The sequence below is a fragment of the Stegostoma tigrinum genome, chromosome 33, assembly GCF_030684315.1.
Source record: "Stegostoma tigrinum isolate sSteTig4 chromosome 33, sSteTig4.hap1, whole genome shotgun sequence".
Classification (NCBI taxonomy): domain Eukaryota; kingdom Metazoa; phylum Chordata; class Chondrichthyes; order Orectolobiformes; family Stegostomatidae; genus Stegostoma; species Stegostoma tigrinum.
The window spans coordinates 24,745,674-24,765,540 of record NC_081386.1 but is presented as its reverse complement, the minus strand read 5'-3'; the positions used below and the strand labels follow the sequence as shown (position 1 = coordinate 24,765,540).

The window sequence follows — 19,867 nt, the reverse complement described above, 5'->3', positions numbered from 1 at the left end:
TTGCAAGAGGAAACTGTCAATAACAAAACTAGTTGGAGAAAAACAACAGGACACCAGGAAATGAACTAGGGTTCACATTCTTCACTACTGCTAAGGGTTCAAGACACCAACTGACCAACTGTCCTCTCTGATGAAAATCTTATGCCTCATTGACACCTTTAGGACTTTAAACTGTGTGTTATTTTGAAAATCTTTTTGTACTGGACACTAACCCTGTTTAATTTTATACCCGTGCATTGTGCACTAACCATTGCAACATCATTATTTCTCAGAGTTGGCAAAAAATAAAATTGCTTTTTCTTTCACATGAGAACCTTGTAAATGGCTTTTCCCTGACAAAGTAGAAACTGGTTAACCACATTTTAATTAGAATGTGATTAAGCATTGAGCTAAATCAAAACAATATTTGGTCGAACCAGCTGAGGAGGTTGAAAAGAGGGGAGCCAATTCATCTAATTCTGCTGGACATTACACCTGACATTGAATTTAAACATTGGCAGGTAATGTTGTAGCTTTGTAGAACCTTAGTTAGGCCGCATTTGTAATAATATGCACAATTCTGGTCACCCCACTACCAGAAGGATGTGTTGAGTGTACAGAAAAGATTTAACAGGATTTTGCTGGTATGGAGGGCATGAGCTATGAGGAGAGGTCGGAGAAACTTGCGTTGTTCTCATTGGAACGACAGAGGTTGAAGGGGGACCTGATAAGCGGTCTACAAGATTATGAAGGACGTGGATAGACTGGACAGTCAGAAGCTTTTTCCCAGGGTGAAGAGTCAGTCACAAGGGGCCATGGGTTTAAGGTGCGAGGGGCAAGGTTTAAAGGTGATGTACGAGGCAACTTTTTACACAGAGGGTGGTGGGTACCTGGAACTTGCTGCCGGGGGAGGTAGTGGAGGCAGATACTATAGTGACTTTTAAAAGGCATCTTGACAAATATATGAATAGGTTGAGAATAGAGGGATACAGTCCCCAGAAGGGTAGGAGGTTTAGTTGTGATGGGCAGCATGTTGGTGCAGACTTGGTGGGCTGAAGGGGCCTGTTCCTGTACTGTAATTTTCTTTGTCCTTTGTACACCTAAGAGACAATAATAAAGACGTGACAGCATTTCTACTTAAGGCAAAGTAACAAGAATACAACTCTTGCACAGCAAGAGTTAAAAATTACAAAACAGAGAAAATACACAACTTAAAATGTTTACAAAAGACAGAAATCATTTTATTTGTTCAATGTTTGACGTGTATACGGCCTGTGACATTCAAAGGTTACATGCTCAATCTTGTAAACAATAATTTTGTCTTAGCTACATAAAGGTTTTGAAGTTGTATAAATATAAGGCTGATATTCCTTTAGGTTTCGTCTGGTCTCACCTCCAAAATAACTGCTTTCACAACCAAATATCTAGATTTTAATCCATATGCTAAAGGCAAAAGGTCAATGCTTAATTCCACAACTATCTTTACCCATAACAGAATTTAACCAACATTTATTGCAAGACACTAGGAAATCAATATGTAACTAATTTTTCTGAAAAATACTCAGTGAATTGGATTGCTGGACTCTCAGCACGTAGCCAAGTGTTTGTCTACTTTGCAACAATTGCAAATTTGGTGTTTTATACACACATGACTTGCTCCCTGTTGAAATCTGTCACCTCAATATGTAACCAAGGATAATATATAGTTTTAGCAGCATATTTGTTATTATAACAACCAGCTTTTGGGTGATAACTGTAAGGAAATCTTTCGAAACCAGGAATTAAAGTATTATGAAATGACATCTACATCAAATGTGGACACATAAAGTGGGCTTTAAACAGCAAAGTGAACAAAAGTATTACAAATTTCCACCTTTCCTCAACTTTATTCATATTAAAATAAAACACACTCAAATATAGGATATGCACAACGTTTAGAAACACAATCAAAAGTCACATACAAAAGCAAAGGCATACTTTTTTTAAAAAAAATTTTGAGATGACTTATATCCTTCCCTGTAAGAACAGCAATCAGATCTAAACCAGAGCTCTATTAGTATGCTTGCTCAGTTCATCTCCTGATAGCGGAATTAGTCACCAGTGTTATCTTCGATCACTCATTCTACTGTGCTTCTGCCCTCTGGCTTCAGGCTTACTGCAATAATCATACGTTTTTTTGATTCTGTGTTCTCAAAAAGTGAACAGAAACAAGTTTATATTTCCATCGCTCTCCAAATTTCTGCTCTAAACTGTTTTCCTGTTCAATATGAACTGCTTTGTAGCAATTTTCGGAATAAAAATGCTTTTCTTCAATGCGAGTTGTCTTCAATGTTCTGTGCCGTTCAGCTATCCCACTGGATTTTTTCGGACATCAATTATCCCAGAATTGAAGTAAGAAATGTTTGAATTGAAACTTGTTTGTCTGAATGTTTTTTGAGATTTCTGCATAGGTGCAAAACTCCAGTGCATAGCACCCTCTGCAGGCTGCACCACTCGATGTTCCACTGAGTCCCGTAGTCTCAGTTCATCAAGTCCAGACTGATCTTCTGTAGGAAGGGATGACCTTCGCCAAGTGGGTGGCAGAGGTGCATGGATCAGATCTCTGAGCTCCTCTTTAGGTTTGGGAACATGCTCCAGAGTAGCTGACAACACAGATGTTTGATCTGGTAGAATATTATTCCCATTTTCTTCTCTTCCAGCTCGCGCTGGTATTCGATCAACAGTGGCCGGAGGCCTCCCAACAAGTCCGAGATCTGAAACAGAATGAAAGCAGCTTTATTTCACACACTTCCTGCGAAATGAGCAAAGAGAAAAGCACAATGCAATTTAATTTTAAACAGCATCTTTCTCTTCTGATGTGCTCTTGCTGAGACCTGAAGCCAGATGATCATCAGATAGTCTAACTTTCTGAAATGCACATGTGGGAGAGAACACGTTTCACTTTAACTGATTTATCTTAGTTCCGGGGAGAAAGCGGACATCCATTTTGCGCCTCCTCGTAGAAGGGGAGGCGATGGCCTAGTGGTATTATTGCTGGGCCAATAATCCAGAGACCCAGGTAACATGCTGGGGGCCCGTGTTTGAATCCCGCCATGGCAGATGGTGGAATCTGAATTCAATAAATCATCTGGAATTAAGAATCTAATGATCATCATGAATCCATTGTCAGTTATTGGGAAAAACCCATCGTTCACTAATGTCCTTTAGGGAAGGAAACTGCTTACATGTAATTCCAAACCCACGGCAATATGGTTGATTCTGAACAGCCCTCTGGGCAACTGGGCAATAAATGCTGCCTAGCCAGCGATGCTCTCATCCTGTTAATGAACAAAAAGGCCTACAAGTGTCTATCTAATATTGTTCTGCCATAAGCTGCCTTTCTCCAATCCAGTGTGTCAGTTCCCAAATCACAATCAGTAGTTTGGTGGATCATGCATTACTGCAGAATTAGAATCTATAAGATAACCTGACACGGTGCAGTAATGTACAGGAAAGATGTTAAATTGAGACCCAATCTGCCTAGTGAAACTAATGGGAAAACTGGGAGTTTTTCTAAAATCCTGCCCATCAGTTATTATTTAACCATAATTGTCAACACAAAGTAAACAGTACTTTTCTGATTGCTGTTTGTAGACATATAAGCAATAGGTGCAGTAGGAAGCTTTTTGCCTCCATCAAGCCTACCCTGCCACTCTAAATCATGTCTGATCTCTCCCTAGCTTCAACTCCTCTTTTGTATCAGTGGAACCTGTGTTGTGTAATTTGATTGATGGGTTTGTCTACAGGACAAGAATAACTACGGGGACGGTGTCCCCGCCCAACACTCAGATCCTGCGTGGAACAACTGGAGGAGATTCACCGACATCTTCAACCTCTCATTCCGACAAGCCGGGGTCCCAAACCACTTCAAGAATACCGCCATCATCCCTGTACCTAAGAAAGCACTTGCAATGTGCCTTAATGACTACTGACCTCAATAATAGTGAAATTCTTCGACAGGCTAGTCATGGCTCACATCAACTCTAGCCTCCCTTGATCCCCTGCAATTTTCCGACTGATGTAACAGGTCCACAATGGATGCCATATCCCTGGAACATGTGAACAACAAGGACACCTATGGGAGACTCCTGCTCATCGATTACACCTTGGCCTTCAACACCGTTATACCCTCCAGACTGATATCAAAATGCCATGACCTTGGTCCCGGCTCCAGCCTCTGCAACTGGATCCTCAGCTTTCTGACCCACAAACCGCAACCAGTGAAGATAGGTAACCACATCTCCTCCACAATAACACTCAACACTGGAGACCCCCAAGGATGAGTCCTCAGTCCATTACTGTACCCCCTGCACATCCATGACTGTGTTGCCAAATTCCAAACAAACACCATCTACAAATTCGCTGATGACACCACTGTAGTAGGATGGATATCTAACAGCGATGGGTGCAAATACAGAAGTGAGTTAGAGGGCTTAGTGATGTGGTGCAATGAGAACAGTCCCTCTCTCAATGTCGGCAGAACTAAAGAACTGATCATTAGTTTCAGAAAGGAAGGAGGAGAACATCAATGGAACTCATGTTGAAAGGGTGGAAAGCGTTATGTTCCTCAGAGTGCTGATAACCAGTGAACTGTCCTGACCTTCCCATGCAGATACAACAATCAAGGCGGCATAACAATGCCTCTACTTCCTCAGGCAGCTCCGGGAATTTGACATGTTCATAAGGACTCTCACCTACTTCTATAGATGCACAACTGAAAGCTGTCCAAGTGCATAACAGCGTGATATGGCTGTCTAGGACCATAAGAAACTAATGAAGGTGGTGTGTACAGCCCAGACCATCACAGAAGCAAACCTTCCATCCATGAATTCCATTTACGTGGCTCGCTACCACAGAAAGGCTGTCAACAGCTTCACAGACCCATCACACCCTGGCAATGATCTTCTACAACCTCTTCCGTCAGACAGAAGATACAGAAACGTGAACATACCCACCAGCAGGTTCAGGAACAGTTTCTTCCTGGCCGTTATTAGACTGACGAATAGACTGTCAAGCCTCAAATAATGCTGATCTTGCTAATGTTGATTTTGCTTAGTGCACGCCCTGTGCAATGTAACCTGTATGCCTCTGTCTAAGTCTTTTTGATCTGTACGTCCCTGCTTTCTATGATCTGCCTGTACTGCTGATAAGCAAAGCTTTTCACTGTATTTTGTTACGTGTGACAATAAATCAATCCATCAAAAGGCATTTAAATGGCTGTGAAGCCAATGGAACTTCCTGAAAATAAGAAAGGTGATGTATAAATGCATGTTCTTTAAATTTAATAAGGGTGAATAAATTGCAACTTTAAATACAATTAATCATCAATCTTATTTATGACTGAGAAGCAGAAGTGTCAACAGCCCCTTCACCTAATCAGACACTTGTGATTAGTAGAAAAGATGACAAAAATAAAAGATGGCTCTGGTAAGTGCACATTAGTGCACCGTCCATAAAATTCAATTACAGACAGGGCAGTTTTTAAAAGAGGAGCTGTAATAAATGAAAAGAAACTGAGGAAAGTCAGAAGGAATTAAATACAAACTATAGTAAAGGAAGACGAACCATCTTTCACATTCTTTAGCATTACACAGTGGTTTCTCTCCGGTTAAAATGAGATAATTGAAAAATGAGCGTAGAAAGCTGTACTTTAATTGAAGTTTCATTAACACTGCCATATTCTGATCCTTACATTTGCTTTGCTCTGCTGGCTGATTCGTGAGATAACTAGACAGTTCTCGCAATTTCATGTTCAGTTCATGGTTGGCTTGTTTGAACCAGATAAGTTCCTTCTCCAGCATCTGAATCCAGCCCTCGTACTGCCTCTGACTCCCAGCAATTCCTTCATCCATTTGTCCTGTGAAAAGACAAAATAAAATGAGATTCTGCAAAGGCTTTGGAATTGCTCCACCGGTTGACAGAAATTTTAACACAAAACTTCCTTGCTGTCAATTCCGTCTCTTTTCCAAAGGTTTTGGCACGTTGTGATCAAGTGACTTTATGGATGCTTAGCCACTGCTAGTATTGCCTGGTTGGTCATGGATGAATTCAGGCTAGTAAGCGTCAATAATGATACTCAACTCGGAAATTTATAAATAACTCTGTTTTTGTCGGACTTCTCTGCACATACACTTTCTGCACAAAGACCAGTAAGAATTCAGATGGAAGATAGGCTGATATAGACAGTTTTTTAAAAACTGGGGCACTGGGATTGATTGAAGCATTTTTACCACTACCTGGCAGAAAGAACTAACTCAGCAGTGGCAGTAAAATTCGGGTTCCTGCTCTGTGTATTGTAGAGCTGCACTGAAGGTACTATCGATGATGCTGTCACTTTAAAAAGGCTATTTTGTCCTTTTTTGATGAAAAGTTATAGGGAAAGAGATGCTGAAAAGTCTTTGGAGTAGCAGTTTAACAATGGAAGGGGAGTGGCCAGTTCTCCCAGTTCAGGTTTTTTTTCTAGTTTATTTCGGCTGTAGCAGTCACAAGATGTTTTGAGTACCAGAAGTGTTGCAAGCTTCAATAGAAGATTCCTTTGACTTTCTCTGCAATCTCTGTTTGGATGTTACTCCCTCCTGCCTGTAAGAATCTGTGTTTCAATTTACCTCTTTGCCAAAAGGTATATTTATGGGATATTGCCATACTGGAACTGTTAATTAGTTAATTTGCTGTATTGCATTGGTTAGGTTTTCCAATAGTTAAATTACTCTAAATTCTGTTTTGTTTTTGTTTGTGTTTCAACTGTAGCATGTAAATAAAATTTGTTTTGCTTAAAGCTAAGTGGTTTGACCGGTTGCATCACACCTGGAACACACACTTCATTTCTGCCTCTAAAATAAGAAAAAGTTAAGGTCTAGGCTACTTTCTTAAAATATTTTGAGGGGGTCTGGCCTGGGCCATAACACTACTTCTCTCAAATGGAAAACCATCCAGATAAAACAAATTGCATGGACTCAATCCAAATCCTAACGGGTCTGAGTCAAGCCCATATACTGTATAAAAGATGATTGTCAAAACTGAAAAAAAGTATATGCATTATTAAACAACACACAGCAATGATAGTACCAATTTGGGATCAGAACATCTTGGTTCAATGCAGAACTCTTGAAGAAATATTTAATTAATTACTTAAAGTGTCAAAGGATACAAGAACACAGGCCAAATGCTAGAAAATGTGATTAGTGTCTATTGGTGATTGGTGCTCAGTGCGTTTTGAGAAAAGGGCCTCTTTCTGTGCTGTATCAATGAATGCTCCATAAATACAGTCAGTCTCTACCTCGACAGTGCTGGAGCAGGAGTTGCAGGTTTTGCTCGTGTTCCTTCTGCTGGAGAGTAAGGCGACGATCTGTCTCGAGGCGTTGGCGCTCAACTGCTGCCTCCAGCCAGTAAACAAGCTTTTGCTGCTCCTCAGCACGCATCTCCAATTCCATGAATGCCAGTTGCATCTTGCGCTCCTCTTCTCGAAGTGTTACCACCTGCAGGAACACATTCACACTGATTCAGAACATGCTGCAAGGAGCATTGTCTCACTGCTGCGGTTTAAAAAATGCTACACAGCTGTAAAGTACAAACAGCATTATGAACAAAAATGTACTTGGAAGTAGAAGCCCAAGTTCACGGATAGGCACATCGATGCCAGAAGTGGTAAGGTCAATGTTGACTGCACGGTCCCCCTTCCCCATATATCTCCTTACTGATGGTAATTGTCTGGAGAAGGCTCTGCCAGCAATTAAACAGGGAAGGCGGCTGAATAGTTGCACACAATAAAAGGAGAAACACCCCTTACCTTGTCAAAATACTTGCAGAGGAGTGCTCTAGTTTCAGATGCTGAGAGATAGCTCAGTTTTGCCATCAGGTTCATTTCACACTGGGATAGCATGCTGGCAGACACTCGCAGCACCCTCTGCCGACGTGTGATTGTCTCGTTCTTGTACTCAATTGCAGCATCAAGTGCTTCAATAGCTTCATCCAGCTGAAAAAGGATCCTCTCTTCCTAGACAGCAACAACAGACAAACATTTAAAAAAAGGCCAATGGTTTAATCAAGGAATTCAAAGGGGAACTGAATTATTATCTGATAAAGGAAGAATGTGTGGGGATATGGTGACTGGGTGCATTCCTCATTCAGACAGCTGGTTTAGATAGGATGGGCCAAATGGTCTGCTTTTGTGCAATAAAAATGTCTGTGATTAAAAAAAGTACAGAAAATGCAAGAAAACCTTCAACAGGCCAGACAGCAGCTGTGGAGAGGAAGAAACAGAATTAATGTTTTAGGTCATTACTTCTTCATCCGAATCAGGAAAGATACTGCTTGATCTTTTTGTTTTCTAATTAAGCTAAACAATTAGAAGCACGTGAGGTTAGATCTCAGTTGAACCGCAGTGTTCAACTGCAGATGAAGTATAATGTGGACAAATGTATCCACTTTAGTAGCAAAAGGAAGGTGGATCATCATCTGAACAGTAAACACAGGAAGGACATTACTGATGACCAGGTCACAATCTAAGGATACGTGGGTAGGCCATTTACTTAGAGTGGTGAGCCTGTGGAATTCTCTTCCACAGAAAGCAACCGAGGCCAAAACACTGAAATGTTTTCAAGACGTTTTTGGGCCAAAAGAGTCAAAGTGTAGAGGCAAAAGCAGAAACAGGATACTGAGTAGGATGATCAGCTATGACTATATTGAACTGTGAAGCAGGCACCCTGGGTCAAATAGCCTTTTCCTGTTCCTAATTTCTACGTTGCAATGTTTCTAACTCTGGACACTACACTTTAAGAAAGATGGACAGATTGAAGGGGAGATTTTCTAAAGTGATAGCAAGAATGAAGAAACTTGAAGAGGCTGGGGAAGCTGGCACTGTTCTCTTTAGAACAGAGAAGATAAGGAGAGATTGGAAAGGAAGTTAAAAATCATAAATGAATAAATCATGAAATTGTGAATGAATCATCATAAAGTAAATGAGAACCAACTGTTTCTAGTGGCAGAAGGGTTGGATTTAAACATATTGACATAAGAATCAGAGATAATAAAGCTTTTTCTTTAAACACAATGAATTGTGGTGATCTGGAATGCACTACCTGGAAGGAGGATGGAAACAGATTTCATAGTACCATTCAAAAGGAAACTGGATGACATGTAGGTAAAGAGACTTTGGGGAAAGAGCAGGAGAGTCCGGCTAGATGGTTAAACTTGCTGAAGAGCCTGTAGATGTACAATGGGTTTCCTTTTGTGCTGTATCATTTTATGATTCTCTGTATTCCTCTTTATTACTAACAGAAGATTGTTGACTGGTTAAAACTCATTTGGAAGCCTACCCTGTACTAGCACCTCAAAACCTACAATAACTTACTTATCCCTATCCTCAACATTTTTTCTCTCTGAAGACGTTGATTCCAGGTTACGGAACTACGAACACCAGCTCCCTTCCAGTATCTCATTATATACGTGAGCTTAGACAGTTTGGCTATCTGACCGTTGTTGGGGTGGGACAGGAAGAGTGGCATTATGACAGAGTCTGATCCTCTTTCTATCTAACATTCATGCACAACTGGTTCACAGGAATAGATAATAAAGACAGCTCAAAGCCTTTAGCTTATTGGACAGATGAATAAACAAGGCCCAATCATGAGGGGCATAAACAAGGTGAACAGCAAAGGGTAGGGGAGTTTGAAATTAGATGACAAATTTTTAAGGTGAGAAGAAGAAAGATTTTAGAGACCTGAGGGGCAACTTTTTCCACAGAGGGTAGCTTATATGTGGAACGGACTGCCAGAGGAAGTGGTAGGTGTAGGGTTAGTTACAATAGTTAGAAAACATTTGGACAGGTTAATGAATAGGAAAGGTTTAGAAGGATATGTGCCAAACACAGGCTAACAGGACTAGGTGAGTTTCAGAAACTTGGTCGGCATGGATGAGTTGGGCCAAAGCGGGTATTTCGGTGCTGTATGACTCTATAGCAACTGCAAACTGCTGAATAAATGCAGGATTGGAACTTATAGCCTTTTGGTCTCTTTCACTATGCTGCACAATGTACATGCTGAGTAATGAGACACACATATGCTATCGCACAAACTCGAAGTTTTACAGAGCAAGGTGTTGCAATGTGGATCACACTGCTTAAAAAGCTAGTGAAGTGGCTATCTTTCCAAAGGGAATGGAATAACTATTTTTAATATTTATACTCTTAAAAATAATAATGAACAATATACAGAGGCTTGTATTTGCAGTGTAGTTTTAAATGCTGGCTGAAATTTGAATCTTATGGAACTAATCTACACTCACAATGGAACAGATGAGTATTTAAGTGCCAACTGTGTATCCCTTGAATGTCTCTGGTAAACCTAGAACACCAGTCCTCAATGGCTCAAACGGCAAAGGCATCACCTGATATGCCACTGCTCTCTACGCATGCAGTGAAGCCAGGTGGTACTGGCTCCAATGGCAGCAGTCACCTGTAGAATCCAATATAAGTATCACCTTCAGACAGCACCAGTTAAAAGGTCTGCTGGCATGATGGTAACCAATCAGACATTTACTGGCAGGTGATCACCTTTGCCATGATCTTATTGCAACAGATATTATCTTACTTCTGTTATCTGTCCACCTGACCCACTGAAATGTTTGGACTTGCTGTAAAACAATAATTAATATCACCTTTTAAAGCCATCTCCCATGATGGTGTTCATGGTGAAACAGAGAATGTGCTGCTTTAGAACTGAAGTTATGAACTAAATGTGATAGGGCAAGCAGAATGTCTTTTATTTATAGTGAATGCTCACTACTGCAAAGATATTGCACATGAACACTTAATCCAGTGTTTTTACTTAGCAACACCGGAATACTAATCCCACTGTATGACAAATAAACTGGAAATGGTCCTACATTAGCTATCTCATGAATATTAAGGGCATTGTACATTCAACTGAAATGTGCAGTTTCCGTTACACACTAGCCAGCTAATGGGGTAAAACATTATTCCAGCAAACAACTGATTCCATATGACTTTACAAGATTCCACTCAATAGGCTGGTTCCTCTCGCAAGTCCCACCTCTGCAGACAACAGGTTTCCCATCCGTAGTTTCTCATCTAGTTCAGTGCGCTGTTTCATCATCTGATCCTTCTCGTGCCGTAAGTCAGAAATCTCCTCCCGGATTTCCTGTTGGTCACAGGCACTGCCATTACGCAACTGCCCATTCTTCTCAGACAGCTCCTTCTCCAGAGATTCAATGCGGCTCGACACTCTCACAATGTCGTTATTCAGTGCCTACAGAAAAGATAACAAAAAAGAAAACTGACCAATACGTTGATGTCTTAAAATGAAATGAAGGAAAGTCAGTTTTTTTTCCCCCAATAATCTTCTGATATTAACAGTGAAATGTGATGTCACAAGGTTCCGGGTTTGGTCTCTGTGCTGGGAAAGCTGATGGATGGATGGCATATATAGTGTTGTAATGAGGTTTGGTTCAATGGGCTGAACAATGGCAAATCAGCCAGTATTCCCTCTGCGGATCAGTTTGCAGCCAGTTCTGCTGTTAAGTGAATGCTGAGCACAAGATTCAACAGGCTCAGAGTTTAAAACCCCAAGGGTATTAATTCTCCATGTTTAAATACACAGTATCGTATATAAGAGGTCATGATATGCTGTTGACAATAGTAGAACAATATACACAGTCAGTTGCTATTGGAGAAGGTGGGACAAAAAATGCAGGAATTAAACTTTACGAAGTCCTCAATGTACTTGAAACATGGTCCATTACTCTCTAATCTGGGCCTTCAAATTTAACTCTTAATCAAACAGGATCTCAGTTCTAGAGATAATAGGAACTACATATTTTGGAGAATCGAGATAACAAGGTGTACAGCTGGATGAACACAGCAGACCAAACAGCAGCTCCTAAGATGCTGCTTGGCCTGCTGCGTTCATCCATCTCTACACCTTGTGATCTAGGATCTCAGTTCTTTTCCTTTCACATGGGGTGATCTTGACTCCAATGTTACTTCATCCGACTGAATTGCTACCTCTCAATCACTCATTCAATAGAAGGGGTTTCACAGCTGACTAGATCCTTGTAATCTCACCTGGCTGGACCTCAGCCTCTTGCTCTCCAGCCCATTCTTCTCCTGCAACAAGGCCTCCTTCTTTTCTACAATGATCTCTCGTTTGTTCAACTCCTCTTCCAGGTCATCCAGAGCCTTCCGTTGTTCGAGAACCTTCTCAATCTCTGTGTCTAACCACCTCTTCTGCTCTTCAATTTTCTACAAGTAGAACATCAATACACATTTCAGAGCAAAGGGCTCAGAAAGGAGCTTTTCCCTCATAAAATAATCATGGGTCACAAAAATTTACGAGCTTTTTGGCACACTCTCTCACACTTAGCAGCAGTCAAGCACTTTGAATACCGGCCTCTGCAGCTGCATGGTTGGCAGGAACCAGTGCCTATCACAAACACGGCTCCTCCCACACCCTGCCACAACTCAGGGGCTGCGTTAGGAGGATAAAATCTCTTTAGCTTTGAATTTAATTTCAAGGTGTTCCTACTATTCTATCACACTTGCCAAGCTCTTAATGATCTACCCTCATCTTGCATATTGTAAGTTGCTGTCAAAATACTTCACAAATAATGCTCTCATTAGGTGTCATTGGACATTTTGTTACATCAGATACAATATAAATGTACCATGTTGTTGTTTTGACACAGACAGGGAGTTTCCTCACCATGGCCTGTTTCTGCTGGGTAGTTGGGATGCTAGGGCAAGGCATATCAAACTCGCCTTACAGCTGTGGGGCCCATCTGGTGAACCAGCACTTAATCCTTACTGCTGCGGATGAAATACTGCCACCTTTTCCTTCCCTAAAGGACACTAGTGAACCAGACAGGTGTTTCCAACAATTAATCATAGAATGTAAAGATAAGTACAACTGTTTTTGACCCTGCCCTCAACTAATGTCTGCACATATGTATTTTCTAACAAACATCCGAAATCAGAATCCTGGTCCTTAGACAATGAGGTCAACTGGAACACACCTATCTCTGCAGAGAAAGGAAAGAGGATCTGAGGCTAACCTTGTGACTCAAATCAGTACCAAGTGCATTGTCCTGAATTTTGTTAAGTTCTACTGGGCATAACAAACAAGAGGTCTCTTGACCAGCTGTTGAATTTAACTTCTCAGTATGGTCATGGGTAACTTCCTTAGATGCTTGCGTGCAAACTTAGTAATAGTTATACAGTAATTGTCACAGTCTGTCAGATCTCAATAAAACACACAAACAAAAAAAAAATCCATTGTACTCATGACTGTAGATGCGGAAAAAAAAGTATGGTTAGACTTTAAAAAAACGCTTAGCTGTTCCCCTGCTGTGAGTAGCTCCCGATACTGACATCTCTGAGCTCAGCTGCAAATTTCACTGTTTGTTTCTTTTCCTTAGACCGAACGCTGATGTCCAGAGATGCACAGGTAGTTAGCTGTGAAAGTTCACTGCCTGGCTAGTCAGCTATAGGAAAGATGCTGTCAAGCTTGAAAGTGTTCAGAAAAGATTTACAAGGATGTTGCCAAGGTTGGAGGGTTTAAGCTATAGGGAGAGTTTGAATAGACTGGTGCTGTTTTCCTTAGAGTGTCAGAGGCTGAGTGACAACTTTATAGAGGTTTATAAAATCATGAGGGCCATGGAAAGAGTGAACAGTCAAGGTCTTTGCCACAGGGTAGGAGAGTCCAAAACTAGAGGGCATAAATTTAAGGGAGAGGGGAAAGATTTAAAAGGAACCTAAGGGGCTACTTTTTCACATAGAGTGTGGTGTGTGTATGGAATGAGCTGCCAGACAAAGTGGTAGAGGCTGGAACAATTACAACATTTATAAGGCATATAGATAGGTATTTGAATAGGAAGAGTTTAGAGGGATATGATCCAAATACTGGCAAAGGGGCTAGGTTAATTTAGGATATCTGGTCGGCATGGACAAGTTAGACTGAAGGATCTCTTTCCATGTTGTACATCTCCATAACTTTATGTCAGTTACAAAAATACAAATGAGAGGAAAGTAATTGTTAAATTTTAAAACAACCCACTAATTAGCATTAAATTATAGATTCAATGGAAGTTCATAAATTGGCACAAGAAGTATTTGGCCCATATTGGGGCTAAGAACTAAGAAAGAAATAAGCTAATCATTTGAAAACAGAATTCTATTGACGAAACTGAATTGGTCCAGTTAGAACTCACAATGTACAATGTTCAGGTGTACACCACTGAGTTGTTACTGGCCAACTATCATGTTACCTGCTGCTCTTCGAGGCTGACCACGGATCCATTGCTGCCACTCCTCCTCTTCCTTTGGAAAGCTGCAATCTCTTCAGTTTTAATCTTTAGAATTTGTTGCTGTTGTTTATGTTTTATTTCTAGCTCCTGCATGCAGAATAAAGAGAAAAATGAGCTCTTCATTGCACTCAGGGGCATCTACAATCTATTGTGTATTCTCACGTCCTATCCCTAGTCATTCCATGTGCAGTAACTGCGGGAGCCAAATATCTCAGAATTAAATATATCATCTCACCTGACATTGAGCCTAACTCTGAAGTTTGACCAGTGAGAATGTGTTTTCAAGTCCTCATCTACTTGTTGAGTTCTGCAATTCATTGTTACCTTTTTCATTAAGGGACATTGTGATCCTGAAATCTACTGGACCAGCAAATAGAGTTGACAATGCATCTGCAGACTTTTATGGTGCTTGGGAAATGCCACCCAAATTAGAATTGATGTTCTGCATATGTTTGGCTCGGATCCCCAACCTCTTGAACTTGCAATGCTGGTAGGAAGGTAGGAAGCTATTAGCAGTTCACCAGTACCTAATATTCCGGTGCGATGAAGCATGCAGTTTTCAGCTTTTGTTCAATGGGGAACTCTTTACCCAGAATTCATTGTGCAGGGAAACTACTCGCTCCCTAAAAAAGATGTAAAACGTAGGCTCCAAATGTAGAGATAAAGCAGTTTCGCTGCCCCTAGGGATGCTGGAAAAAGCACTGTCCATTCATAAAATTCTTTTATAACATGCTGAATGTTGCGTTTATTAGCCTGTCTTACTCTTAATATTGCATTTCAGTACCAGAGATATCAATCTGAATAGCAGAGAACTCAAAAATAATATGCAACAGGCCTGAAGTATTTATTTTGGAATAGCAATTAAATTGCAAACTGACTTGGAGTATTGAAGGTTGACGTAAGTTTTCAAAATGCAGTTTGTATCTCTTACAGTGGAAGTTAATTACAATTGCCAGGAATTTTTTAAAAAATAAATTCCTTTGAGCTGGTTTCACTGTTCATTGAGTTTGGCTTTTCACTGAAGAAAAAGGTTAATTTCTAAAACATAAAACATAATTCAACTTGCGCAAGTGCAACATGTAGCAAGTGGTACCTTCACTCGATGTTTTCCTTTTTGTATTTCTGTCTCAAGTCGTCTTTTCTGATCCATTTCCTCTTTCAGCTTTCTCTGCAACAATGCCTGTTGCTGCTTCATCAGCTGTACATTTCTCTCCATCTTATGGATTCGCCGCTCACTCTGTGATGACAGTGACACCAGTTGCTCTGTGACCCGCTTCTTTTGCTTGAGCACCTGAAAATGAAATTAATGTAAGATTAGTAGTAGCTGAAAGCCAGCTTTAGGATTAAAAATAAAACAGCAGATTTCTGGTAAGTATACATGGGAGAATCCATCACATAATATTCACAGGAAGAAACAGGTCATTCAATCAATGGGACTGTGCCCATTTTAATGGTCCATGTGAGCTCCATCCCATCCTTTTCATTTAACACATCAATATCATCCTTCTATCCCTCTCACCTTCATGTATAAATCAAGCTCCCTCTTAAACTCATCAACGCTATTTAACTCAACTATTCTTTATTGCAGCATGCTCTACATTCTGGTCACCCTCCAACTACAGAAGTTTCTCTACAATTCCATATTGACTTTATCTGTGGCTATCATATGCTTTTGTCCCTTCGTTCTGATCTTACAAGTACAAAATCTTCTCCTCATCCAACCCATCAGAACTTTTTTAGAGTCTTAATGACCTTTATCATATTTTAGTCTACTTTTGTCAGGGAAATGAGCCTCAATCTGTTCAAAACTCTTGATAATTATTTTCATATCATTCTAGTAAACTTATTTTTGCTCTTTCTGTGCCCTACCATTCTTTCCATAACAAAGAAACCCCAGAACTGTTCACAGTACAGTCCAAGCAAGGTTCTACATAAGCTAAAGTAGGTTCTCTGCTACTGACTTCCATCCTTCGGGAAAATAGCAACACAATTGTAACTAAGATATTATTTTAAGTGCAAACTAAATAGTACACAGATTTGTACTCAGCCGCAAGAGCTATATCACCCCAAAATTGTGAATGTTACAAGTAAGATCAAATAATAAAACTGATAACCTGTGTTTCTCAGGAATATAGAATTAGATTGGGCACAAAAAGAAACTAAAATGCAATAATTACTGGAACACGATTCTAAACTAAGTATTAGATCACCATTCAAAGATACATTGCTGAAAAGAGGCACAGTGCCAAAGCTTTTTGGCTTCCATTTATCAGGCCATGTGCAAGAAAACTAAATTTCAAACAATCATAACAACTTACAGTAAAGAGGAAAGGGATGATGGTTTGTTGACAAATGGATTCTGATTGGCCAAATCATTGCTACACAAACTACCAATTTAAGATAATCTGTTGATCTAACAGTGTGCCTCATTTCCACTTGCCAGAAGTGACATTCATGTAATGGGACAAGTTCTCAACAAACAAAGGAATATTTTCAAACCTTTCTCTTATGTGAATCACCTGGGAGCTTGAGAGCCAAGAGTTTGTTTATGCTTTCTCCATGATAATGCTCAGCTGAGCTAATCAGTATCATTTTTGTTTGGCATAAATAGTAACTATTTGAAATTTAACAGCCTTGCATTTGTCTTTATGGAGTGTCACTCTGAAAGCTTCACCAACATGCCTCTCTTCTCAGCAACACTGAAGTCTTGTACTACAAAGCAACTGTTTACAAAGACATATGTCACATTGGTACCCTGAAATAAACATATTTGAACCTGGCACATGCTGTACCCTTTTAGTTTGAATACTGGCCCAATAACATACTATATTTTTCACCTTGGTCCGTCATAATTGATACTTCCTGATCTTCACTCTTTTCGCTGTTGATTTCAGCCATCTCACCAGGAGGCAGTAGCAGCCACGTACCTGCACTTTGCTTCGTGCTGCAACAATTTTTTTGTGATACTCCTGAAGCCTGGCCCTTTCCACAGGGTCCTTGGGCTCTTTCTCTTCAAAATCCTGGAGCTGTTTCTGAGCCTCTGTCAGCTCTGCTTTTGCCTTTTCTGCCTCCTGCTCCAGCTCTTGAATCTTCTGAAAGTACTGTTTATTCATTGCTTGGGCATCTCTCCCTAGCCATCCAAATACAAGCTAGTTTAACTGAAAATGTATGGAGTTACTAACAGTAAACAACCGTTCAAAACTTGTATGTCCTGCCACAGTCTCATTCTTGCATGCATTGAAGCAACTTGGTGTAATTATAAAAGGTGCTTTGAGGCTATTTTTTTTCCAAATGTTTGGAAGCATTAAAGCTATAAAAAAAGCAATTGACCTAACAAATAAAACCCTGCTATTGTGAAATAATCAAATAGAATTTGCAGTTATATCAAAAATTCAAATGCGTTTTTATTCTACTATATTAATTCATTGGTCAGATTGTGCAATCATAGGGGCAAGGTTATAATATTTCCATTAGAATATAGACACAGGAGTTCATAATAGAAAGGAAGGAACAGAAGATTAAAGAAGATAAATCAATGGCTGAAGAGCTAGTGTATTGTTCAGGGATTCAGGTTTTTGGGCCAATGGAATAGCTTTTGGGATAGGAAAGACCTGTTCAAAAAGGATGGGTCTAACCTAAACTGGAAAGGGACCAATATTTTAGCAGGTAGATTTGCTCTTTCAAACAAGGGAAACTTTATACTGATAGAATTCCTCCACTTGCCTACTTTAAATGTAAATGCAAGAATTGATGGAGTCGGCTCTGAATATGAGGAGAGCACATCAATTAGAAAAGAAAAGACAAGCGAGAGTCAGAGAATGCAGAAACTGTGAAGAACTAAATTGCAGGTAAGGCTGATGAACTCAGGGCATGTTTAAGAACATGGGATTGAGTAGCTATTACACAAATTTGGCTGAGAGATAGACAGGACTGGCAGCTCAATGTTCCAGGTTTTAGACGCTATAGGAAGGATAGAAAAGGAGGCAAGAAAGGAGGGGGAGTGGTGCTTTTGGCTAAGAAATACATTACCATTGTAACTAGGTAAGATATTTCTGAAAAATTGCCCAGTGAAAATAAATGGATAGAAATTACGAATAAGAAAAGAAAGATCACTTTGATGGGACTGTACTTTAAACCCCCAATAGTAAGGAAGAAATTGACAAACAACTACGTAGGAATATCTCAGATTATATGTAAGCATGTATTACGGGATGTTAATTTTCCAAATACTGACTGGAACTACGGTAGTGTTAAAGGTTTGGATGGTGAAGAATTTGTCAAATGTGCATCAGAAAATTTTCTTTATTGATATGTGAATGCTCGTACTCAGGAAAGACCTTCTTTTGGGCAATAAGGCAGGTGACTGAAGTAAAAGTGGGGGAACACTTTGGGTCTCTCAATTAAAATTCTGTTAGCTTCAAAATGGTTATGTAAAAGGATAAGCATTCCATAAAAGTTAATTTTTTTAACCGGAGTAAGGCAAATTTTAATGGTATGAGGCAAGAACTTTCAGAAGTTGATTGGAGTAGACTGTTCATAGGTAAAAGGACGTCTGACAAGTAGGAGGCATTCAAGAGTGTGATGACAGGAGTTCAGAGGCATTTTGTTCCTGTTAGACTGAAGGGTAAGGCTGGTAAGATTAAGAAACAATGGATGAATAAAGGTTTTGAGATTCTGGTCGAGAATAAAAGAGAATATAGACACCTTGGTTAATTGAATCTCTTAATCGCTATAAAAAGGGTAGGGGCATTCTTAAAGGAGAAATTAGGAAGGCAAAGAGGGATATGAGATAGCACTGGCAGGTAAAGTTAAGGATAATCCAAAGAGATTCTACAAATATATAAAGAGAAAGAGGGTAACTAGAGAGAGGGTTGGGCCTCTTAAAAATTAAGGAGGTCATCTTTGTGTTGAACCCTAGGAGATGGGAGAGATAAATAATAAATATTTTACATCAGTTTTTATCGTGGAGTCTAGAGAAGGCAGACAAACTTTCATGTTTTAAAAGCAGTTCACATTATGGAAGACGAAGTTTATGAGGTCCTAGAGAACCTAAAGGTGGATAAATCTCTGGGATCTAATCTAACGTATCCCAGCATGTTGTGGGAAGTAAGGGAGGAAACGATGAGACCCCTTGCAGAAATATTTGCATCATCTATAACTACAGGTGAAATGCCTGACGTTTGGAGGGTGGCTACTGTTGTACCTTTAAGAAGGGTCGTAAGGAGAAACTAACAAACATTAGCTCTGAGAGTCTGCTTTCAGGTGTGGGTAAACTGTTGATGGTGATTATAAAAGATACGACTTATGAACATTTTGAGAGGCAAAAATTGATTAGAGATAGTCAGCATGGTTTTATGCAAAGCAAATCATTTTTCACAAACTTGATTGAGTCTTTTGAGGAAGATACCGAAAAGGTTGATGACGGCAGAACAGGAGACATTGTCTATTTCAATTTTAGTAAAGCATTTGATAAGGTTTCACATGGTAGACTAATTAGTAAAGTTAGGTCACATGGGATTCAGGGTGAGCTTGC

General features: G+C 39.9%; 1 protein-coding gene across 2 annotated transcripts in view; it reads right to left on the bottom strand.

The window, feature by feature from the left end:
• Positions 1-1,234: 1,234 nt before the first annotated feature.
• Positions 1,235-19,867, bottom strand: part of kif7 (kinesin family member 7) — a 43,595-nt gene continuing 24,962 nt past the window's right edge. For both annotated transcript variants that reach the window (XM_048562976.2, XM_048562975.2), the window contains 9 exons: positions 17,262-17,464; positions 15,428-15,625; positions 14,296-14,421; positions 12,098-12,274; positions 11,067-11,282; positions 7,805-8,011; positions 7,295-7,493; positions 5,711-5,875; positions 1,235-2,732 (listed from right to left, as the gene is read on the bottom strand). In XM_048562976.2, coding sequence (XP_048418933.2) covers positions 2,326-2,732; positions 5,711-5,875; positions 7,295-7,493; positions 7,805-8,011; positions 11,067-11,282; positions 12,098-12,274; positions 14,296-14,421; positions 15,428-15,625; positions 17,262-17,464 — 1,898 coding nt within the window. In that variant the 3' untranslated portion in view covers positions 1,235-2,325. The remainder of the gene's footprint in view (positions 2,733-5,710; positions 5,876-7,294; positions 7,494-7,804; positions 8,012-11,066; positions 11,283-12,097; positions 12,275-14,295; positions 14,422-15,427; positions 15,626-17,261; positions 17,465-19,867) is intronic.